The sequence below is a fragment of the Poeciliopsis prolifica genome, unplaced genomic scaffold (genome assembly GCF_027474105.1).
Source record: "Poeciliopsis prolifica strain line A6 unplaced genomic scaffold, Auburn_PproV2 SCAFFOLD167, whole genome shotgun sequence".
In the NCBI taxonomy this organism is placed as follows: Eukaryota; Metazoa; Chordata; class Actinopteri; order Cyprinodontiformes; family Poeciliidae; genus Poeciliopsis; species Poeciliopsis prolifica.
The window spans coordinates 210,622-235,707 of NW_026562542.1; the positions used below are offsets into that span (position 1 = coordinate 210,622).

The following is a 25,086-nucleotide window of genomic DNA, read 5'->3' on the forward strand; positions in this document are numbered from 1 at the left end:
TCGTTCATTCTTTGAAACTGTTTTATTTTATTTAACCATGAAGGCTGCAAAGGTTGTACATTCCAGTCATTGTTCACAAAAGCAGATTACTGTGATTAAAATCTGGACATTTAAAAAACAAAGATACAAAAACGGAAGAAAAAAATCAAAGGTTGTTCACCAAAATATCCTTGTATGCTTGAAAACAGAAATAAAACCCAGAAAGAGGTGAGTAAAACAGAAAACTACAACCTCAATGGGTAGAAAATTGAGGTTGAATGAGAGGGAATCAGTCAATGTAAGCAATTAGATGGTTTCTATGTGATTTATTGATAAGAAGCCCTGACAATGTTCCATTATTGGACCAATATATCACAAACATGGGGTGTGGATTGAGAGATACCTGAGAGAAAATTCTCTTGAAAGGATTTTGTTTGACTCAAACACACAAATAAGCACATACTATTTTAATTCCAGACCAACATGATCGTCATAAAGTGGCCAGCCCACCACCTTTGCTTTAAACTAGCTGTTTCTGCTGCAAAACCAAGACATGCCAGATAATTTGTGGAATGTTGTCCAATCATTATGAACAGGAAAACCTATGCACAGGTGTCAGACATTGGTTGATTTTACATACATGTAAATTACTTCTGAGAAACAGAAACTATGTATTAATTCAGTGATTCCCAAAGAAGCTGAATATTCAAGCATTTTTTCATTTTGAGTCACTGCTAATTTTCCACATCGAAGTATATAAAATGCACATTTTGCATTTACATTTTTAAGGAAAATTATATCCTTTTTAATATAAATACTAGTTTGTTCATCTGAAGTGTTTAATTCAAGACACAATCCCTTCTTCATTGAACTCTGTATACGTGTATTAGAAGTTTACCTCACCCAGCCTTGTAATGGCTCCCTCTCGTGGCTATTTGCCATTATTACAGTTATATTCATACTTTGTCCTGTGTAGGTTTTGGAGCTAGTAGGGCTGAATCCCATGAAAGCTGTCAGCAGACAGTCTACCTTAGGGTTAAAGCCCATATTTCTATATTAGAAATGTTTTTAGGTTGTCCTACCTCAAGCTTTTGTTCTATTTCAGCTGTTTGTGTTCAAGGTAGTGCAGAATAGAGAGCTCTAATTAATTAAGACACTATTATTTAAGATGTCACGTATTGCAATAAACTGAAATAAACTTTTAAGACAACAAAACATATTAATTTTTGCAACAGAGATAAAGGGAATAGACTGAAACAACTTATTTTAATTTAAAAAGTATCCTATCAAATCCTTCATCAGTGAAAAGGATGAATAAATTGTTCTGCTGAAGAGTACGACTGTCTGTGTTCATTATCAGTTAATCAATGGGAGCATTTTGTTTCTTTCCCTGAAGAGCAAATCACCAAAAATGTGTTTGTAAGAATGCTCATCTTCAGGGTCAGCTGTCAAAATAATTTTGGTTTCAAATAGCTCTAATCACTGTAACACTAATAAGATAAACTCATCAATGTAGGAAATCAGCATAAAACTCAACTATTTCTCCGTTTCTTTGAATAAATGTAGGAAAATCAACGATGTGGTCCTCAGTTTAGATGCATAATCAGATTGAGTAAAACTATTCTGAATTAGCTTGATTGTTGTTTTGTTTTTTATTTTTTTGTCATGGTGTTCTCTTTTCCAGCCAAGTTTCATGTTTCACCGCTACTCTGCCCTTCATGTCCTGTTGTCTATTCATGGATGAGTCGCACCTACGACTGCGACTCATTGACTAACTGTTCTGCAGTCAGTCAATGCAAGACCATCTGGCAGTTAATAATGCTTTGCTATATCTCTCAAATGTTTGTGTTTCTGTTTTGTGTCTCTCTCTCTAAGGGCAGCTGTGAGAACTTGACATGTTCTCTCAAACAGAGTCGAGAAGGAGTCGTAGTAGGAGAGGTGAATAAGGGGGGGAGTTCAAATGACTTGCAACAATCGTCATAAATTTCTTCTTTCTGCTCTTTGTTGCTCTTTAGAAGCACAGATGACTGCCAAACTTCATATTTTGGCATAATTGCACATAATATTAGTGTTTGGTATGAAGGATCGCTGTGAAGTGAGCAACACAATGTGACGACAGTGCTGTCTATCGCCACATCCTTATTCAGGAGGAGTGAATGCTGCAAGTCACTGGGTTTCCTTAGACAAAAAACTTTTTGAACTAATTTGAATAATAAACCAGTGTAATGCACTGGGGCCATTTAAGTAAACTGAACTAAAATTGAATTATTTAATTAAAATAATTTAGAAATAAATTTGCAAGGGAAAGAATAATTAGGGAGTAACTGTTTATCAGAAAAGGGACTGTTGCCTATTATTCCATGCTGAATATTTGAATAAAAATGACATGAACAAAGATTTTTTGAAAAATTAAATTTAATTTGGTTATAAAAGATGTATTTTCCCACATGTACACTCACACATAATTATCATAAATACCATCTATAAGGATTTCTCTTTTTTTTTTTCACAAAGCAAGCACATATGGTGGACTGATACGTGTGATTTCAAAGGACACCATGGAGAATGCTTGGAGTCTTTTACACAGCGAGAAACTTTCAGTGCAATTGAAAAATAAAAGGCTATTGAAAAAAATCAAGTAGAAACATTTAGAAATTGTCTACAAATGGATCAAAGTACAAAAGAGCTACAGCGTTTGGAGACACTACACCCATCCACAGGTGGATATTTTGGTTTTATGACCGTCTCATTTGACCATTTCTGACAGATTAGAATTGAAACCGTACAAATAGAAACATTAGAACAAAAAAATGAAAATTTGCCACAAGTCAAATGCTTTCTGCGGTGAATGCATTCGAGTAATGATGGATAAAGAATGAGAAGCAGAACCCTGATGAAAACAATAATCTCTTTCAAGTACAACCACAAATTCAAAACAAAGACAATTGGGAGATGGTAAAGTTTTCTTCAATTAAAGCTGTGATTCATCCTTTTTACCAGGAGTTCAGTTTCTGAGAACCACTTTTCATCTTCATGATGGAAAATTGTTTATACAGCATGCACAGCAGTTTTTGAAAAATTAAATCCAAATCCGTATAAAAAAACAACACTTTTTTCTATATTTTTGTCAAATAAATGCATAATGTATGTCTCAATAAAAATCAGAAACTGAGGTAGGACAATGGTTTAATCTGTGTTTGTATTGATCTGTCTTTCCATCAAAAGTAAAAATAAAAAATAAAAAAAATGTATTATTTGTTAATGTAGTGTTGCTGCAAATCTATGTTAATTTACATAGCTGTCAGATTATCAGACATTATTGGATTTGAATTTAAAAATGTGATCTGAGAAGAAAATGAAATGTTGGGCTCAAATGTTATAAATTCATACAGCGCCTTCGATGTGTTTTGGCACCAAGGTTTTCAATATTTGTTTTATAGTGAAAAAAAAAAAATAAAAATTTTCATTGCTGGTGCACTATTTACTATTTTTTTACTATTCAGAAAGTTAACTTCAAATGGATATTTCAAGAGTTCATATTTATATTTAGAGTATGAAGATGACATTCACTAAGAAACCTCTGTCATATTTTCAATTTTTTCTTCAAAGAGGGGAAGAGAAGAAAATACTCCATTCAGGAGATGTGCACTGCTCTTTTTAAATAATTAAATGAATGGCTTCAGAAACTTGTCATATCTACAATCAGAATGATAATTAAAAAGTTGAAAACAACTGGAACTTCGACAAAAAACTCCAACCGAGGATATACAGCTCTACTTCCAACATGCACAGTGAGGCGGAAAAAAATAAATCTCAAAATCTCACTGTCAGAGCAGTGAAAAAATTTATTCTGTGAGAAAATGTAGTAATGAAATACATTTGTTTGTTTTTAAGCTTTTTACATATCTTTATCAAGGGTGCCTGTAAATTTTGAGGTCTGCAAATGTTTTTGGCCTGCATTGTTTGTGAACAGCGATCACAAAAATTGATCTCTGGTTATTTTGTTCCAGATTCTTAAGTAATGGCATTTATAAGCTTCCTTACATGTAATTTGGTGTAGTATATCTTTACTGTAGGTAAAGTGCAAGTAAAATAACTAAGTCATATAAAACTCAGAGTAAATGAGTCAATATTTCTTCAGACATGATGATGAAATCAAAGGGCAATGCATGCCTTGAATTGATTTTTTTTATTTTATTTTTTTGTTAATTTCAAATTTTTTTGTGTGGTTTCTGTGTCCCACTCACTGTATATCTGCGCAATATCAACAACAGTGCATTCAAAGAGAGTAGCTGAATATTACTATAGAAATAAAAAAAAAGTAAAAGTGCAAAACACAAAATGTATCACATGTCCACAGGCACACGAACTATGTCTTTATCCAATCAGAGAAAACATCCACTTTGTGCAATAAGAAGATAGACACAGAATTTTCTATAGAACTAGGCGTTTCATGACAGGTTGACAGCAAAGACAAAAAAAAACTGTTATTTATTTTTCCTAGAAGTGACAAAGCTCAGGCGATCAGTCGTGAAACAAAAACCTTTTGTATGTCAGTCTTGTAATACAATAAGGAATGTCGTGCTCGTGTTGTGTTCAAAAAGGCCACTGAGACGTCTGCGCTCGCCCGGCGTTTAATGCCCTGATGCCAATCTGTTGTCATTTCTCCAAATTTCCTTCATCATTTGAACAGGCTTGGTACAAATAAAAGTCTCCTTTCCCAATATATGCTACCACATCTCTAAAATATTGCACTAAAAAAGATTACATTTTGTTGTCAGCAGTGTTCCACAGAACGAATATGGTACATTATATTATTAGTTATATATATATATATATATATATTATATATATATATATATATAATATATATATATATATATAAAAGCATTGATTGTTTTTAATTAATTTTATAGCAAACAAACTGCTTTAAAACTATTAAAAACTAAGGTTTTATTCCTGTTCGTGTAAACCTTTTTTTTTTTCCATGAAGGAATGTAGATATCTTATGGGGCAAGATAGTGAAACACTTTCCTTTTAAAAATGATCAAAATGATTGGAAAATGGCAAATGAATCCTTGACAATACCCTCTTCAAGGTTTTTCTACTTGAGGGCACAATGGTACCATAGAGGGCTAAAAGTGAAGAAAATTGTAGAAATGCATGTCATGAAAATCCTAGTTTTTTATTTTAGATAAAGCATCCTTAATTTGAAATACAGTAATATCACAGTAATATGCGTTTGTTTTGGAAAGTCACTTCACTCTTGATTTTGGCACTCCACTGTACAAAATCATGTGTTTTTATCCAGCACTGAACACATTTGTATCACTTGCTAGGCTCACGCAGTCAAAGAGGTGAGTCACATGCTCACTCTGTAATGTACCGTCACATCACAGTTGATTGTATGGATGCTATGTACAGAGCCCCACAGATTTATGTATAGGATTTTTATGCTATTAAATATTGTCATTATTGTTTCACAGGAGACAGTCTCTTAAGCAGTTTCTTTCCTTTGGAGAGTATTCCTTTCTTCTTCTTGTTTGCCAGATCTTGAGGGTCCCTGGGGTCCAGCGGAACATGGTGACCCCTTGGAGGGCTAAGCGGTCTCATAGTTCCTGGAAGGAGGGGACGAACGATAGGGGACGGCGCCCGGACAGGGGTTGTAATGTTGTTGGCCGTGTCTGTGTTTTCTGCAGTGACCTGAGGAGGTTTGGAGGCATATTACAAATGAAGCAACTATTTATGTTTTTTTTTTTTCTTCCATTTTTCAGGGGGGTTTAAGGGGCTATAAAAAATTGTGAAAAAAAACACAAAGGGTGTTTTTTGAAATTTGATTGGAAGTTTTCAATCATAACTAAATTTCTAACAATCTAGGATTGTAGAGGATCTTGAAATAAAAACCCTAAGAGTAAATAATGAAACAAAACTAACAGAGCATCTTAAAATTTTATTAATTTTCTCAATGTGCAGTGCTTAAATTTGATTTGCTAAAGTGCTTCTGCACCACTATTGTTCATGTGCAGAAAAAAAAAAACGAATAGTCACAAAAGGAAATGTAAAATTGTCAAAATAAATGCACACAAGAAGGCATTAGGTTTATTTAAGGAACAATACTTTTAATTCTAGTCAAGTATATAATAATTTTCTTAAAACCCAAATCTCTGATTATATTTATTGGTCATATCTAATATTTTCACTTAAACAGAAAATCAGTAGAATTAACCAAAGACTTCAAAACATAAGTCTGTGTAAGAAATGTATATTCTCTTTACTATATTTTAAAAATAATATTCTAATTTATTGAATTGGTCAGAAAGCTAGGCCAGATTGATCTTTAAAATTTTAGAGGTATACATGAGTAAGTGCTTGCTTCAATGACTGCAAGGTGCCGAGGTCCAGTGAATGAAAACGGACTCAATCAATCACCCTTCCATCACCATGTTTGACCATTGGCGTTTGTGCTGATAAGTCATATTTGGTTTTCAAGAGAGCTGACGGTGTGCAGTGTGAACTACCTCAGGTTTTTTGGCCCTGTTAACGCCTCCTTCTACCATGTGTACAGACTGATTCAAACCACTGAGTTCTCCTCCTTCCTCCCACAGATGGAAAAACATGACTGTTAGGTTAATTGGTGTCTGAAAATTGCCCTTGGACTGAGTGTGTGTATCATTTGTGTGTCTCTGGGTTGTCATGTGTCGGGCCGGAAACCTGTTTTTCTTTTGTAATCCTTCCTAGCAAACCCTTTTTTCTGTCTTTTCTAACATACATGTCAACACCCAGGAAAAGTTGGCAAACTTGCCTTCAAGGTTTTCAACTTTTGATTAGTCTCTCTTAACATAAGATAGCTTCAAAAACTTTACAAATGTCCTTGCAATCCTCTGCAGACCGTTGAGGAGCAGTTCTTTCTCTAAGGCCAACTTAGTGTTGTTTCATTTTATGTTCCTGCTTGATGAGGTGATCATCTTCTCTGTTTAACCTTATGAAAGAAATAAGAAGTGCCTTACATTTTTTTATATTATGCTTGTAGAAGAAATACTTATTGACTAGTAAACATAAAAAATTAGGTGCCATATGTGTGATCTAATTGAGGGAAAATTGTGGACACCCTACCCTCCTTTTAAGTAGAGATACTTCCCTGTGGGTGAAACAAATTCAGTGAGATGCTTCTTGTGGCAATCTACCAGAGTCTGGGAACAGCTTGCCCCACTACTCACTTTTACCTGTGAGATGTTAAAGGGTTTTCTTACATCTCCAACGTCTTTCAAGTCACCTTACAGCATGTTATGAATATATTGGCTTTGACTCTGCCCTGGACTTTTTATTCCAAGACAGACCTGACCAGATTTGATCTATTCTGGGTTTGTTCAACATTGTGATTGTTGTTGTTAGTTTGTTAGTTTTTGTTTGTGTATAGAATACACACAGCAGGAAGCCAGGAAATGTTAAACAACATCATCACACCACAGAAGCAGGGAACTCCAATATTAGTCGGCCATAAGGAGACAGTCATTTACATTACAACACCCAGGGATACAACTGTAGATGCCAGGCTTCTTCTCTAATGCAATAACTGCTATTCCAATTGTTTTCTTTTTATGTTATGATTTTTTTTTTTTTTTTTTTTTTTTGCACAATAAAGTTTGAATATTTCCAGAGGCTTTGACAGAACAAAAGAAATAACTCGGAAAACCGAACCAAGTGAAGAGACAGATTTTGATGAATCTGAGTCACAACAGGACGTAGCGCCAAATAAAGCCCTCGCTGCGCCCACAAGCTGTTTGCATTAGAGCTGCGAATCTGATATCTCCAGTTGCCAACTTACTGTACAAGGGCAGACAGAGCCATTTATGGTGTGAAATGAACAATCTTCCTCTGTTTGTTTGTTTAGTTTTGCCAAGCGGGTGAGGAAAAAAAAAAAAAAGAAATCAGATGTGGTAGCGTTGTCACCATCGAGAAAAACCACATCACTATGACAACAGAAAGCAACAACAACACCACATGAACACAGAGCGCAAACAAGAATGGTTTTAATATCCAATCTTTTTTTTTTCCTTTCCTTTTATTGTTTCAATGTAACAATACAGAATGGATGTCTCAGTGCTGCGGTTCTCTTGAGCTCAGAGCAAACATGGCATATCCACCGTCAACAGGGCTGAAAAATAGATCTGATGTGTGGGTAAGAGAAACAAAGCCTCTTTCAGGAAATACACAAGCTGAGCCAAGAAAGTTAGAAAATGTATCAAGTTTGAAAAAAACATGCTTTTCTTTACTTTTAAACTTCTCTTAAATAATCTTAAATAATTTAAACTGGGTAGCAATGTGTTGCTGAGCACTTTTAAATAGAATTGTACACAATAACAACAATTTGACTTTGTGTTTTAGTGCAAAGAGTTACCAATTTTTTTTTGTGTGTAAGGAATGAGTTGAGCCTTTTTTTTTTTTTTTACATGTCCTCCTCAACCAGTCCTATAAGCATGAGCCACCTGCAGGGTTCCCATGGTCTATCCTCTCTGTCCACAGGCTTTGCTCTTCCTTTCTCTGAGATTAAGAAAGGCGTTAACACTGGATTTTGCTCCCTTTCCGAAGGGTGAAGGGAGTGGGGAAGTCGTTAGTCTGTAAAGAGTCACCACTGTCACCACATGGACAAACACACACAATGAACAGCACACAGACTGCAGGTGGAGGAAGCAAGAGACGGAAATCAAGAGGAGAGGGGACGAAGGATGGATGAACACAGGGTCTAGCGCTGAGAGCGGCGATGATGATGTACCCGTTTTCCCTCTGGCACGTTTGCAGTGGAGTTTGCAGGGGGCCGGTTGGCGGGTTCTTCCTGGGGGTAGTGGGACGGGGTGTCGGTCAGATAGACCTCCACGTCATCAGGCACTTCTTCCAAGAAGTTAGAGGGCACCAAGCCACGATGGCCATTGAGCTCACCCTAGGGACAAAGATGGTGAGAACAGAAAACAAGAGAAAGAAGAGAAAGAAGTTCAAAGAACCTCTGAGAAACGGGCAGATTATCAGACAAAAGCTTCACTCAAGAGTGAAAGTATTTCTCATTTAAAAGATTATTGATCATTTAGCATATCTGTTTTCTAAGGGTGTAAAGTCTGTCAAAAACTTAACTGTAGCAAATTTCTTAAATGTTTCAATAGAAATTAGACTTTAGATTTTTTTTACGGAGCTTTTGCTGTAATTGATCAACCTAAGTCATATAACTATATTGTATTTTCTTGATCAGGTACCATCTTCTTATTTTTAAAACTCCGAGAGAAAAGTGTATTGATAATTATGTGTTTATTACTTAAACTTCATTGGTAAGCACACAATTTTTAGTCTTGATTTATCTTAGACCTTCCTAAGTGAATACTTCTATCACAAGCATGTCAAGCAATCTATTTTAAAACTTCAAACAATACTGCTTGATGAAAATTCAAAGACAATTTGTACAAGATGGGATCTACCTAAAAAAGCTGCTATTATTCTGCTATCATTAATTATGCAATTTAGAGGAATTCGCTCAGACAATAAAGCCTCAAAGTGTAAAACAATCTGCTTACGTGATAAAAAAAAAAAAGTTTAAAAAAGATTTCCATTTCAAGACTCTGGAAATGAATCCATAAAGTGGTGATAATGACATGTGGGTTACCATGCCCTTCCATCTGTGACCACATAATCAATTTCTATTGGCTAATTCCAGTAAACTAATGCACCATGTCACAATGCTCAATCACATCAATTGATCACCAAGTGGCTTCAGCATGGATAAGTGGCACTCACATAGTAAAACCCATCTTCATCAATGTCTCCAAAAACAGCAATGATGTCGCCAGCACAGAAGGTCAGCTCAGCCTATCAGGAGACAAATACAAAACAGAAAAATTTCTGTGCGAAGGCGTGCATGTGTAGGCGTTTGTGTGGTGTGTTATTATGTGCAAGACAATGAGGGCGACTTAGATGGTGGGCCTCAACTTTATTGACGTATTTCACATTTCACATTCTTTTATCAGAAACTGAACATTATAATTTAACTTAAATTATTTAGGCCAAACCCCAGATTTGCCTCCTAAACCATTTTCAAAAGACAAAAATTTTATATAGATAATAATGGTTGTGGTTAACTTCCTCTTTCTATTATATGGCTTTACCTCAACATCAACATTAGGGGAGCTCTCTCTGGGGTCGTAGTCGTAGAGCGCCACCATCCTTCTTGAGGCCTGATCTCGGCGGAGACCTCGTCTGTTCTGCTCTACAGGCGATAACATGGAACAACTCAGAAAACAATAATGTCATCCTGGGGACTGCATTACAACTTTAACTCACTGGAGTGCACAACAGAACACATTATTATATAATAAATAGATTGATAAATATGATAATTAAGAAGTTGAAGAAAAAAAATATTAAATAATAGAAATATAGGAAGATCCAACTAACCATAAGTCTGAAATGAATGAATGTATATGGGAAAATAAATATAAATATAAAAAAAAATACAAAAGCAATAACTTTACACTAAAATAAGAAAATGAACAGAAAGAAATTTACAACAAAACGTTATGTAACTACTGTTGCGGTCCCTTCAAAAATCTGTTATTTGTTATAAAATTTAATATTTTACAACAGTTCTTATAAAATAATTTACTCCATTTTGTTGTTGCTGAAATTTTTCTGCAATGTTTTTATTTCCAAGATTTGTGCTACAACTTAATTAGAATTTTTGTGCACACCAATACCAACAAATTCCCTTTCAACTTTTACACATTTACTCTGTACTCAGTCAGCATGCCTCTGCAGTACCTATTTTGTCCACAGGGGTGCTGAGAGGCAGAAAGCCCTGCTTGATGAGCTGATCCATGGTCTCCTCATCGTCTGCTCGTATCTCGGACACCATGTTACAGGGAAGAAGCCCCATCCTGCCTTTTATTGCTCCTCTGTAAAACCCATCTGTGTCCTTATCACCATAAACCTGACAGATATGGGAGTGAAACAGGCATGTTCAAAGCCTCATTGAAAAGTTTTTGTATTCCAGAAATTTAGAATATCTTTCTAGAAGATTTTTCATCTTCCAGAATATGGTATTCTGGAAGATGCTAAACATTTCCTATTGAGTAATTTGTGACCGAATATAACAGTCAGTTATTAGAACTTCACTTTAAATGCTATTATTATTATGACAGCTGGAGAACAGGGTGCTAAATGCAATCTAGCAGTGAATATCCCACCTTAATTATCTGCCCTTCTTTGAAAGGTAGCTCCTCATCTGCAGCATCTGGGTTGGGGGACATAGACATAGGATCGTAGTCAAAGAGCGCCACAAATATCCGAAAAGGTTCCTCAGGCTCTGACTCGTCATAGTACGTTGGAGAGCGTCTGTCCCGATTCCTGTAGCCGTCTTAAACACAAACAAAAAAAGGCACGAGTCAAAAATAATCTTTACACAGCCAAACTACAAAAAAAAAAAAAAAGTGACTAAAACATAGATACAGACATGAAGTGCAAAGAGTGTTTGTGAGATTTGGCCACAAATGGAGCAGATTTCTGAGCAACAGGTTACATGTAATATTTATACTTAATACTTTAATACTTTCCTTATCTAATTTGTTAAGATGAGCATGTTAATGGTATATCTAAGCCATGCCCCAATACACAGAAATTGATGAGTAAATTCTGCATCTTTATCATTCTTAATTACTAGATTGTGCACTGCATGATAGATTTATTTCTCTTATCTTGCCATATTTGTGCCTCTAAACATGCAGAAAATAGCTGTGACTAGCTATTTATTAAAATTTCACGTGGCACGAACACACATGCATTCACAAAGACAAACGACACATGAAAACGTGTGGTATTGAATAGGTCTTTTTTTTCAGCTTTCAGTGTGCTAAGAATAGTGTGCAGCAAAACAGGTGAAACATTATGTGATTTGTGGAAATGAGACAGCAAGACACAAGACTTTGACATGCATTTTTAAATGAATCAACATAAATAGGTAGCAAAGCAATTATGTGAAATGTGCTGATGAATGCCAACTTAAATAGTGTAGAAGCTGGAAGTACAACTTGGTCTGATAGAAGTATTGAGCTAATGAGAGCATTTTCAGTAGTACCGTGGAAAGGAAGACTATTTAAACTGGTAGGTTTTGTATTTCATTTATCAAAGAAGTATTTTTCTGTATCCTTGACCAGAATATACTTCTGAATTTGATGTGGTATATTTCAGTACATCCATCTATTTATCACTTGCTAACTTTCTCATTTAGAAAGATGCATTTTGTCTAGAAAAACAATATTACATCATCCCAATGACAGCAGATTTAAAATGGCCAGCTGTCCATTTTCATACTGATTTTAAGATTTGTTTACATAAGATACTTTTTTATTTTTGAATGTTTTTGGACTAGAACTGAATGATTTAGGCAGAAAAAAAATACCAGCATTTTCAAAACATTGTGATAAACTAAACAAAATTTCTTTGAGCATTTTGCTCCATTACAAGTTACAAGCTAAGAAACATCAAAGAAAATCTCTCAACTCTCTCAATTAGCAGTGTGTTAATGTACAAAATGCATTTCAGTTTTCTAAGAACTGTTTAAGAATGCAAATATGATCTGTCATCAAGTTCACATGTTGCTTCTCCTCTCTATCTTCTAAAAAAACACAAAATTGCGGCCCCACGTTGTCTGACTTATTTAATTTTAAAGTCCACCTTTATCAGTAATATGGTCAGTTTATATGTGTTATCACTAAAGATAACACAGAGAAACTGAGCCTTTAAAATGGACGTTTTCACAATGGCTTTCACATGAGTTCAGCTGAAATTCTTTCACATCTTTTTTGCTGATATTTTCTAGATTTAAAAGTAACATAATTTTGTACTCAAAGATAAAACTGATATTTCAAGTTAATTTTCAATTTTATTCTCAATAGGAGTTCAAATAAACATGAATGATTGGTCCAAATTGCAAATGTACAGGATGTGATTGTATCAGAAAGGGAAGGGTGTGCATGACGTTCCCTAAACAATCAATCAATCATTTATCATTGCAGTTGTGGAAACTCCTATTGCAGACATTTGGTCCTGCTGGTGTGTCCACCACTCCATTCCATTGCAGTGCAGTCATGCGATTCTAATGTAAGCATTATTATAACCATTATCCCTTAAGACAAACAAACAGGCAGTTGCAAGTGCCCACAGCTACGTCTCTATATTTGCAGAGTGCTGGTGGCCATCTTTGCTGCCATGCTTTGGAGGTAGAAACAGCTCTGCAGGCACATACCATGGGGACACCTGATTCCGCCTGTGTGCCTGCGGGACGACCACGCCTTGTGTCGAGCTACTCTGCCATAGTTAACATCTTTCGTTGATGGGGAGGGGTTTCCCTCATTGTTATTCTCAGAGGTTACTTCTATGAGAAATACCAGTTGAAGATGATGTGGTTATAAAGCAATTACAAACTTTTCTCCTTCTAAAATGTTATCAATAACTTTGCTGCTAAAATTGGAAGAAATACAAATCAGCAAGTACAGCCTTGTGCAGAACATCTAATACCCCTGGAGCTTTGTCACATTTCACATTACATAAACTTTAGAGTGTTTATTGGAATAGACCATTTTCAGAGAAGAAAATAAGGTTTGAATTTTGGACGTTATTTAGGGATACCAGATTAAATCTCAACCAATTCATTCTGGTCCCTAAATAAGTAGAGGTGTACTTGTGTTTCATTTCATTTCATTATAAAGGCAACATTTCTGCTCTGTTGCAGAGCAAACAGCATTATGAAGACCAAGATAGACATAAGAAAGATCAGCGATAAAGATATAAAAAGTTTAAAGAAGGTTTGGCGATAAAAAACAAGGAGATAATTAATCACACAAGAAGAAGTAGGGAGGAAATCTGGAGGAACTGCTGAGATTTACAGTTCAGGTGGAGCAATCAGTTTACTGGACAGACATTAGTTGTGCATTCCACAATTTGGTACTTGGTGGAAAGGATGAAAAGAAAATAGCTATTTCTCCAGAAAGCGACAAAAGGTTCTGTTCTTTCTTGGACGGAAAATATGGAGGGTGTATAGCAAACAAGTGGAAGATGCTCTTATCAGATAAGACTAAAACTGAACAAAATGTGTGATCGGAAATCAACATAGTACTGAACACATTTGGTTCTTGATTTGAGATTATTTACAATACAATTTTGGCATCAATAAAACAAAACTGTAAAATTTTAATAATATTTTCTGTGAAAACTACATACCCATTGGTTTATTTCAACTAGAGCCCAGTGGATTTTGTCCTGCAACTTTTAGGTGTGTCCCTGCACCAACATACCTCCATCATATAATTAGTAGAGGTACTGTTCAGGTGGAGTAAATCAGTTTTTTGTTAATGGCATGTTGATCTTGGGACACATTCAAAAGTTGCAGATCACTGGCCCTCAAGGACTAGAGAACTAGAGATGCCACAGAAATATTATGAACTATTTAAAAACATCTGCATTTAGTATTGAAGAATTCTGCTCAGGTTTGTCTGGTCTGGATACTACAAGTTTCATATCTAGCTCTGTCATGGTCCTATTGCCAAGAAAGCTACATAAGATCTTTATAAACAGAAATTTAGAAAAAAATTTGTTTAGAAAAAATCTGTCCCTTGATGCATCTGTAGCTAGTAGAGGTCTGTAAATTAATAAAAACATGTTTTACTTTCATTTTAGTTCCATTTAGAAAATGCACAACTTTGTGCTGGTCTATTGTGTAAAGCCCTGTTAAAATACACCGAAGTTTGTCCTTGTAACATGTCAAAAAGAGGAACATTTTAATTTACTTGTTCACGTCACTTTTCCGAGACACTGTTGGGAAATCTAAAATCTTTTCTTTATCAGTGAAAAACCTACATAGCTGTGTGGTGACAGAACAGAGGAGTAAAGTCACATCACAAAAAGATCAAACTTTGCATACAGAAAGAAAGTAAAGATGGGTCATGGGCACAGAAATGATCTGGAGATAGAGCAAAGCCTGAGAAGTTTTAGTAAATTAGAATTAAATACATTTTTATGTCATACAAAAAAAATAAACTGACTGCAACCTTCTTTCTTTCTTGCCGTATGTCAGTACTAACCAATGGATGGGACCATTAGAGGTCGCCTCTTAGGCTGTGATCCACCATGTTGAATTCGCCTCCCATTGTCCCGGTCATGGCGGCCTCCACCAGGACTGTTTGTCTGAAATATACAGGCACAAAGCAGAACTTACAGATATCAGAGATTCATGACCTTACATGAATGTGAGCAAATTGTGTGTGTGTACTTATCTATATATATATATATATATATATCTATATATATATATATATATATATATATATATATAGATATATATATATATATATATATATATATATATATAGATATATCTATATATATATAGATATATATATATATAATTTTTTTTTTTTTTTTTTTTTTTAAGAGATAGATTTGAACACATTTTTTACCAACACAGCCATGCACAACTCACAGACAGGCACTGTAACACAGACACATAGACTTACATTCAAACATACACAAGCAGATGAGGAATATCATGACTGGAAGCTGATACTGGTATAACACTAGTCCTGAATTTTGATTGGGAACACATATAGAACATTATGCAAAGACATTAGTGAGCATGACATGTGGTTCATGAGTTTGGCCTCTCAACTTTCCATGGTGATTCAAGAAAGCTGGTTTCTGCCTGGACAGACAAACTTTGACGATGCTGCTCCATTTACATTTCCTGTGAGCTCAATGCTGATGAGGGAACTAATTAATGCAGCTAAACAGTATCTAAAATAAGATTCTACAACTGTGTGTCATTTCCTTGGTTGACACGTACATAGCAAAGGTTGCAAGAGCAAAATAAAACACCTGAGGATATAGGATAGAGGATAGAGGATAGAGTTGAGTGAATGGACTGTCGGAGTGCAAGCCAGCTTCTGTGTGGCAGGGAAAAACAAAAACTCTCACTTTCTCTATCTTTGTTAACTCAGAGTTCTCCAACTTCTTTAGTTTTCCAAAATGACAAACTACACCACCAATATTCTTTTCTTCTCATGTATTAATTCAACATTCTAGGAATGATTACGAATTCATTACACTCAAAAACTTAACATACTGCTGCGGCACCCTCCGGAAATATTTATTCATTTAAAATGTTTAGAATTTACTAATATTTCAAAAGTATTAATTATAAATGTGCAAGTAATTTTATAGTAATTGTTGTTATTTTATTCAGATGGGTTTGTTATTTGTTATAAAATCCACAACTTGCTGATTCCTTGTGGTATGAAGATGGTGTGGCTAAAAATTACATTCTCTTGATTGCTTCTTAAAATGGAAAAAAAAAAAAAAAACATTCCAAGTAAGGCAAATGTTCTTCCTTTGTCGAGTAATTGCTGCAAAAGGAACTGCAAATTACCTTTCCCATTTTACAGACGAATCAATTAAATGGCCTAGAACAGTCATTCATTTACCTTGAATGACTTTAAGATGGAAGGTGCTGCAGTAAAGGTGCATTTTAGATACACTTTACTCTTTGGTCTCTGTTATTTACTTCTTGGTTTTCTTTGCAATCCTTATTAATCTGAATGCAAAGGGAAAAATTAAAGTTTCACACAGAGCCACCCAGATCAATTTGAAAACAAACCATCTGGTGCTTACATGTTCAGTGGGCTCAAAGTTTGTCTTCATATACACATCTTAAGCACACGCACTAACAACACAAAGTAAAATGCAAGCCAAGGCAGCAGTCATTTAAATATCTGTGCCTGTGCAGTTCACTACATTATAATGAACAAGGATGCTTGACTCTAGGATTTCACAATGAGTGCAAAGAACTGCACCTTGGGTGTGTTGTGCGAGTTGCGTCGTCGTCCCTCTTCCAGCTGCATCTCAGAGTACAGCTCCTCCTCATCCTCCTCCATGATGTCAGACAGGTCAGAGCCCCGGCTGCTCGCTGTGATAATCTTCATTGTGACTATAGTGAGGTTGTGGTTGTTACAAAGACACAAAAACACACAGACGCAGTTGTTTAAGTCCACAGACATACCTAAGCACGCACAAAGACATGGGCGGAGGAGTGCAGACATGCAGCCACTCAGATGTACATGCACACACAAACACATCCTGACACATTTAGGACGTTTCCCACGAAAAAGCAAAACATATGTGTTTGTAGAAGGGGTGGGTTCTACCTTCTATGGGTTCTTACCGGCCTCCAACTCAGAGCCTCTGAGAAACTCGTCCACTGAGGGTCCTCTCCGACGTCCATGTGCAAATCCTTCCTCATCTTCCTCTTCCTCATCAGAGGGATGCTGGTGAAATGAATGACCCTGCTCTCCATATCTCCCCATCCTTCTGTCTCCCTAAAAATAAAGAAGAAAAAAAGAAAGTGCGTAAAAATGTGTTTCTATTTTAACTTGTTTTCTTGACATTTCACTAGAAACTTCAATTAGATTAAAATAGACTTAATATAAAACCTCCAAAAGACAAACAACAAAGTGTAGTTTCACTAAGCAAAACTTACTACAATGTTTTGTGTAACATTTGTGTGGTGCTCTTTCCAGACCTTGCCACTTTCTGCTGCCACCCTCTGTGCTGCTTCTCGAGCAATAGCTTTGGCCACAGTATCTGGGATCAGCGTGCCTTGGGGCTGAGGAAGAATCCTCTGAGGGGAGGGGGAACGCAAATGTACCGGGGGAGGGGCCTCCAGAGTGTGACCTTGCATGGGCACAGGAGGCTGCAAAGATGATCGACTTGGGTCCCAGCCGGGCTGGCCAGGCGGAATAGCTCCTCCATGGTGGGCTGTGTGCTCTTTGGCATCCAGGTCTCTGGCACTTACTGGTCTCTGAGGTATAGGGTGGGGCTGAGGGTGGGGCAGCAGAGGCAGTTGGTGCTGGGGCCTGGGACCCTGGTGGAGAGGGCGAGGCTGCAGGTGTAAGGGCTGCGGTTGGGGGTGCGGGGTTCCGCCTGGATGAGGAAGTCTGGGATGTGGAGGGTGAGGTTGCCCATGAGGTGGAAGTTGGGGTGTAGGTTGAGGAAGGTGAGGAGATGGGAGGTGAGGTTGAGGATGAGGGTGTGGATGAGGGCCCACGTGTGGGTGCATTGGAGGCGGCAGGGGTAGGGCAGGTAGAGGCACAAGCAGGTTGTTTGGAATGACGGCGACTTGGGAGTCCTGGGACTCTCCTTGGACTGACAGTGTTTTTACAATGACTTCTCTGGCCTCCAGGCACTGAATCCTTGTCAGATCAATAGTGACATAGTCTGCCATTGGAAACAGTACCTCAGCTATCTGGAGTGGAGAACAAAAACATATGTTATTTTATCACTTTAAAGCAGAAACCATTTATAATTTTACCAACAACTTTTAAAAAGGCCTGCATTTGATTTCACACAAAATGCTGTGATGCATATTTTTTTGTCTGTTAGTTCTTCCTGTTATTTCAACTGCAAAGTATTTCAGTCCCATTGATATTTTTTCTTATTAGGCTGCAAAAAAGTAAATGAATATCATTATTATCCGTTTGGTAATGATAGCATTGTATGCATATATGTATATGTGTGTGTATGTGTGTGTGTACATATGCATGGGTGTGCGTGTGTGTTTATTTATTTCTTTTTACTGTAGCCACTCATGCCATGACTAACAGCTCAAAATCAGATTACACCTCAACAAGTGTTGATGAAGCAAAAAGTTAATGAAAGGTCAAAAACTATATTTTCAAGAACTTTAAATGCCAAATTTCATTTTCAGACTTAAAGTGAGCAGTTCAGAATCCGTGCTGTGCCGATTTACCCTTTTAGATGTGATGTTTTGATTTACTTTAGCTGTCACCAGAGGGGCTAAGAGACCTTTCTAAGACATTTACATGTCCCAGTAACCAAGTCATGCTCCAAACAGCAATCACAAGCAGGTTGCTTTGCTTTGTACACCAAAGATATTTAAGAAAAAAATCACACAGTCAATGAGCATTTTTTTTGTAATTTAAGGAAGACGTTATTATCCTTCAAATATATCAAAATATTTTAAATTTTCCAATCTTTTGGAGGCAGAAAAAATGTTGATATATGCCTTGAAATTTAGATCAACTCCTCACCATCATTCATAATTCTACCAGCTAAATAGGAGCCATAGCCTACGTTATCATTACTCAAATATGCACACTCACCCTTTGTCCTTTAGTGCAGACTGCATAGCCAACAACATTTGCCCCATTAGATGTGCCTGTTGGAGAGAGGATGGGAGGCTTCCAGCGGACTTGCAGAACCCCTGGAGCCTGCCCACAGAGCACCTGAACATTCTGTGGGGGCATCGGGGGACCTGAAAGGTGAGGAAGCATGTGCATGAAGATATCCTCTGCCTGTTACTTACTAGTCTGCTACAGATAGTATGCAAACAGGGGGGAAAAGGTGGGAAGCATTCCTCTAATGCATAAATAAGTATAGATAACAACCATGCAGAGGAATGTATGACTATAAATGAGGAAGTGACAGAAGTGCAAGAATTATTGTAAAAGGGATTTTAATTTTTAATTCATTACCCCAGCACAAAAAGCCAATTAAACGATGCAATATTTTCAGAACAACTCTTCAATACTTTGTGAAGACACATGCAAATACTCAGGATGACTTATAGGAAGAGATAATAACAGCATTGTGTTGTTGAGGTCATTTAGTTGCCAGCAGAATTTGGACGGCAGTAGGTTTGCTATGATCTGACTGGTGATGATATAAAGATTAATGATTTTGCCTTAGCATTGATTTGGACTGGAGTTAAATATGTGTAATCTGCTTCAAATTTGCCAAGGTTTAATGGGACAGTTTTTGTCTTATAATAATTAAGTTAGAGCAGAAAAGTTATGTTTAATGTAGCTGTTTAATTGGAAAGGAAAATATTTTTTGGATTTTAGGATCATATTTAACAATTTCAAGCCTAATGACATTTTAGTAGTTAAATGTACTATTACTAAAAATATTATAATATATTAATGTAAAATGCTATCACATACTAACATTATTTCTTAAGAAGCAAGATATTGTGTACTCTAACACTTGCTTACCGTTAACTACCCTTAAACAAAATAAGCTAAATGAAAACAAAGCTGCTACACAAATAAATAAATCAATCTGGGCTTTGATTCAGTCTTCCCAACATGCAGCACATAATAGTAAGATAGTTTTTCCTTTTAGCAAAACTGTGAATCATACCTGTAGATTCTTTTATTTAATATTAGTAATAATAATCCTCCAATAATTAAAGCAAAAAGGCAGCAGTCAAAGGTTTGAATGGTGCTGTTGTTTTCTTTTCAAGAAAATGTATAGGGATGAGAAAATGAATCATATTAACTGTATCATGTGCTGTTCAACTGCTCTCTAATAGGTAATGTACTCTGTGTGAACAATGGGCAAAATTACAAATGAATTTGATTGCAAATAACAAATTGTGTTGAAATTTGGAGAAAAAAAATCATTCAAGTCAATTTATTGTACTTAAGTGGGACATACTTCCAGAACAAGAAACAAATGCAACATTGCCCGCATGCTTTGAGTGAACATGTAATAATTTTCCTTCTACTGAAATTTAAAAAAAAATTATTAAAAGTATAAATGAGATATTTTGTTGAGTGGCTCAGGGAGAAACATGTAAAAACCAGCCAAGCACTGATGCTCAATCTCTGACCTGTTCTGCAATATGGTGTTGGGCCTAGACGGAATACAATACACAGAAAATAGCATAACATCAAAATGAGGGACCGCATTCCTCCACAGCACAGGACACAGACTTAAAGATTAATTGATGCTGCACTAAGTTTACATTCATAAATAATAAAATTAACAGCAGTAACAGACTGTGAACCCAATTTTGATACCATGCTTGTAAAAACTATGTAAAATAAATGTTTGGTGACTATTACGTATTTATACACTGTCTTGCAGGGTTACTCATATCCTTCACAATCTAATTTAGTTTATTGCATTGGGATGTGATAGACCAACATAAAGTCCCACAAAAATGTTAAGTGGAAAGAAATGGATATGTTGTTTTAAATTATTATTATTTTAAAATAAAAATCTAAACAATAAATTGTAGTACATGTTTTTAGTCTTCCTTGCTCAGATACCACTAACTAAATTCCTTTAGAAGTCTCTAAAAGTCAAACTGTATGTCATTTATCTCAGTATAAGTGCAGCTGTTCTGAGGATAAAAGGTTATGAGAGAAATAAGAGGTTTGTGAGATATTAGTAAACAAACAGAATTCTGAATACTGATGAAATACACCAAACAAATCAGATACCAGATTTGCCACCAATCTTGAAAAGCAAATGTAAACACTTGGGTTCTGTTAAGATGACAAAATATTTAGCTTGTTTGCCCACAAGGAAAAGGCTATTTGTGGTGAAAACCAACACTACTCATCACCCTGAGCACACTGTCTCCATGATGATGGAAACATGATGCTGGAGGAATGCTTTCCTGCAGACTGACGATGGAGCCAAATACAGGAAAATCCTAGGAGAAAACCTGTTACAGGCTTCCAAACACTTCAGACTGGGGTGGAGAGTAACTGTTTGTCTTGAGATTTGTAAAGCTGGTAGAGATATATCTGTAAGGACTCACTGGTTTAATTGCAGTAAAATATAGTTTTGCCATGTACTGATTCATCGGATGGGGGATAAAAAAAACAACAACATATAAAGCAATGAATAATGTTCCTTCTTCTTAATTATGAACCACTTTATGTTGCTCTGTAACATAAATTCCTTGTAAGGTACTTTTAGATTTTTGTTGTTGTAATATGACAGAATATGGACTAGTTTCAAGGAGCTATACTTTTCTTTTGCAAAGTACTGGGAATATTCTTTGCTCACTGCATGTAAAACAAACACAAAAATATCACTGACCTGCTGCTTGAGTACAAAACTCCACTCCAGCTTCTTTCCTTTCCCTCTGCTCCAGAGGCAGCTGCCATGGCACCTGATGGGGCTGTGCCACCACTTGGACCTTATACACCGTTAGGGGATTCAGGTTGTGGAACCGTAGTCTATACCTTCCAGGCTTTACCACAGCATGCTCCGCCCCATCTAAGTACACAGTGTGACTGTAGTTACTGTTGCAAGGCAGCCAGGAGAGCTCGGCAGTGTCCCGCTGGATGTCGTCCACCCGCATGGCGCATGGTGCCACCACCACATTGGCTCCCACCAGGACGGTGCAACGGAGCTCTCCGACAAGCCGCGGTCAGTGACGCTCTGCACGGAGACACGATAAATGCAGCTGTCCAAGTCCAGCTTTTCCAGCAAGCACTTGGTCCGGCCGGTGTATGGTATACTGGCACGAAGCTCCCCATCAACTAATACGTTGTAGCCAGAGATGTTCCCCCAGCCCAAAGGCACTACTGGAGGCTCCCATGCCACAATAACACTACGTGCCAGCTGCTTGATGAGGGTTATCTTACGGGGGTAAGGCACAACATCCTCAGCTAAGTCCTCAGGATCTAATGTCCCCCCTGTACCATTGCTACATGGAACAAGGGAATTACTTGAGCCTAGCATTACATCCTGGGAGGCACCTCCATCCACGGTCATCAGGGCTAGGGATGTGTGTTCCAGAGGACCTAAATCTTCTGCTCCCTCTCCGATTAGTTTCTCTTTATCCTGGACAAATTCCACAAAGTTGGAAGGAACAAGTCCTCTTTGACCATCCAGCAACTCCCCTGTCATGCAGAAAGGAGAAATATGGTTAAAAGAATTGCCTTTTTTGAGACCAAAATTGCTCTTACATCTAGCAAATTTAGAGGTAACTTGATTTTATTTAACCAAATATTTTATTTCTGGTGGTAGATAAGTGGGATCTCTTACAAGATAATAAAGTAAAGTAACACAAAAAGCAACTGAAAAAAGCATTATGTTTTACTCAAAAAATGGCATGTCATTAATTAAAATACCGCTGGTATTTTGATGATGCATCTTTAGCAATGAGCTATAAGTACTCTTATTATGTATCAAAACTAAAATATTCCCTTTTCAACTTAACTTTTGGATTGAATGGAATAAGGAGAACCCCATATTCCATACATGACCTGCTCACTTAAGGAAAATAATAAGTTTTTATTTTGGTTACTTGTAAATGATATGCTTCAGTTCAGTAAAGCTCATCATGTTTCTTCAATCCCTGTTTCCACAGGAAGCTTGGGAAACCTTAAGACCATTTGCATCTGTCTGCTCATGTGTACATGAATCAGTGTGTTTTCCTTGTGTGTGCCGATGATTAATAATGCCAAGCCCCGTTGGATTAGTCATCATACTAAAAGGGGCCAAGGTCCCATCTTGTCAACAGCTTGGTCTGAGGCCCAAGTCTCCCTCCTCTGTTGTAAATACAGAGCTCCTCCACAATGTCGTGCGATCCGACCGCCCACGGCTAATGAATCACTGCAGATGAGTCCCACCATGACTACGACATGTCTGCATCGGCTGCACTATTGGTAGCTAGGGGGATTAGGACTGCCTCTGACGGAGAAACCTTCATAATTCTACAGAGATTAGAATGAGAGTCATTCCAATCAGCAGTTGTGAGAAAGTATGCAGAAAGTTGTTCATAGTGACATCCGGCGCTGACAAAGCAGAGGTCAAAGAATGAACACAGCCAGAAGGAAGATGATGGACATTTTTAGTATGAGGGTGACAAGTCATGCAAACTGCCATGTTGGAGCAGGAGAGCCTTTGCACCAGTGCTTACAGAAATGACTTCATCAGCATTACAGTTATTTTATATTAAGGTCGGACAATGTTGGATTGTTCTTGTACAACAAAGTTAATTAATTATAACAAAGGAAATGAATTTCATTGTAAATGTGATATATGTACTTGCACAAAGAGTACTTTTTTTGCTGCAAAGGAGGCAGGTCTTTTTCAAAAGGTCTTTCAATTTTTTTCTTTAGATTTTGGCAGCAGTTTCCCTTATATTAGTTTGTTTCTTTCTAATCAGTCCAGCATGAAAAGAAAGAGGACATATTTCATCTGGAGAAGTAGTTTGATGACAGTTGTTAGGTGTTTCAGAGATGGACAAGAAGCCAAGTAAAGAGAACTGGCAGAAGTTTTCTGGCATGGTGTGCCGATAAACCTCTTATATCTTGAATATGAGCAAAACAAAATAGATGATTGCATATTTCAAGAAAAACAGAAGAACAATGAGGTCATCTACAAGAAGAAACAGAGCAGTCTGTACTATTTGAGGAAGCTTAGATAATTTAGAGTTGTGGCAAGATGCTACATATCTTATCTAAGTTTGTTGTGGATAATGTAATCTCCTTTACCATCATTTGTTGAGGTAGCAGCACCAGAGGCAGAATCTGAAACAGGTAAGCAAGTTGACAAAGAAGGATGGTTCCGTGTTGGGGACCACAGTGGAACAACTGAAAACCGTGGTGCAAAGAAGGATGTTTTAGAAAATGAGTTGGCAACCTTGAGCATCCATCATTAGACTGTCATCCAGCAGAGCGTCAGTCAGAGACTTCTTCAGAACCACTGCGAGACAAACTGCTACAGGAGATCATTCCTGTCTACACTCACCAGCATCTACAACAACTCTTTGAAGAAACTTGGATCATATTAGTTAAAACAGAATGTTGTTTCTCTTTGGATTAAAATAATAAGTATTTTTGATTCAAACTGAGAAGTTTGGACAGTTTGCACCAAACCACATTCACATGTCACCTCAGAGGTATTTATTTGCATTATTTTAGTCAGAACACAATTTATCCTCAGCCATACTGAAGAAACATCCACGGATCTCATGTGCGTCCGCTTAATCAGCGTTATTACCTAAATCTCTCTCGAATATAAAAAAAAAAAAAAAAACAATAAATTTTCTGATATTTCAGATCCCAGAAGAACATGTGGGCAAGAGCTGAACATTGTGTGTAAGCCACCAACAAACCTGACTCAGACCAGTTCTGTAGGGAGAAATGAGCCAAAATCCAAGAACATTGTCAGACATTTGTTTAAAGATACTGAAAAAAAAAATCAGTATCACAACCGAGAATATATGTCAACCAATTACTAAATAAATGTATA

General features: G+C 36.7%; 1 protein-coding gene across 1 annotated transcript in view; it reads right to left on the reverse strand.

Moving 5' to 3' along the window:
* Nucleotides 1-5,292: 5,292 nt before the first annotated feature.
* The window catches only part of LOC129356359 (RIMS-binding protein 2-like), a 61,308-nt gene continuing 41,514 nt past the window's right edge, over nucleotides 5,293-25,086 (reverse strand). The window contains 16 exon segments of the mRNA XM_055025952.1: nucleotides 5,293-5,682; nucleotides 8,753-8,917; nucleotides 9,760-9,831; nucleotides 10,128-10,228; nucleotides 10,780-10,948; nucleotides 11,205-11,374; nucleotides 13,262-13,390; nucleotides 15,096-15,198; nucleotides 16,860-16,968; nucleotides 16,970-17,009; nucleotides 17,231-17,381; nucleotides 17,543-18,307; nucleotides 19,185-19,336; nucleotides 20,696-20,719; nucleotides 21,919-22,239; nucleotides 22,242-22,727. Coding sequence (XP_054881927.1) covers nucleotides 5,452-5,682; nucleotides 8,753-8,917; nucleotides 9,760-9,831; nucleotides 10,128-10,228; nucleotides 10,780-10,948; nucleotides 11,205-11,374; nucleotides 13,262-13,390; nucleotides 15,096-15,198; nucleotides 16,860-16,968; nucleotides 16,970-17,009; nucleotides 17,231-17,381; nucleotides 17,543-18,307; nucleotides 19,185-19,336; nucleotides 20,696-20,719; nucleotides 21,919-22,239; nucleotides 22,242-22,727 — 3,188 coding nt within the window. The 3' untranslated portion in view covers nucleotides 5,293-5,451.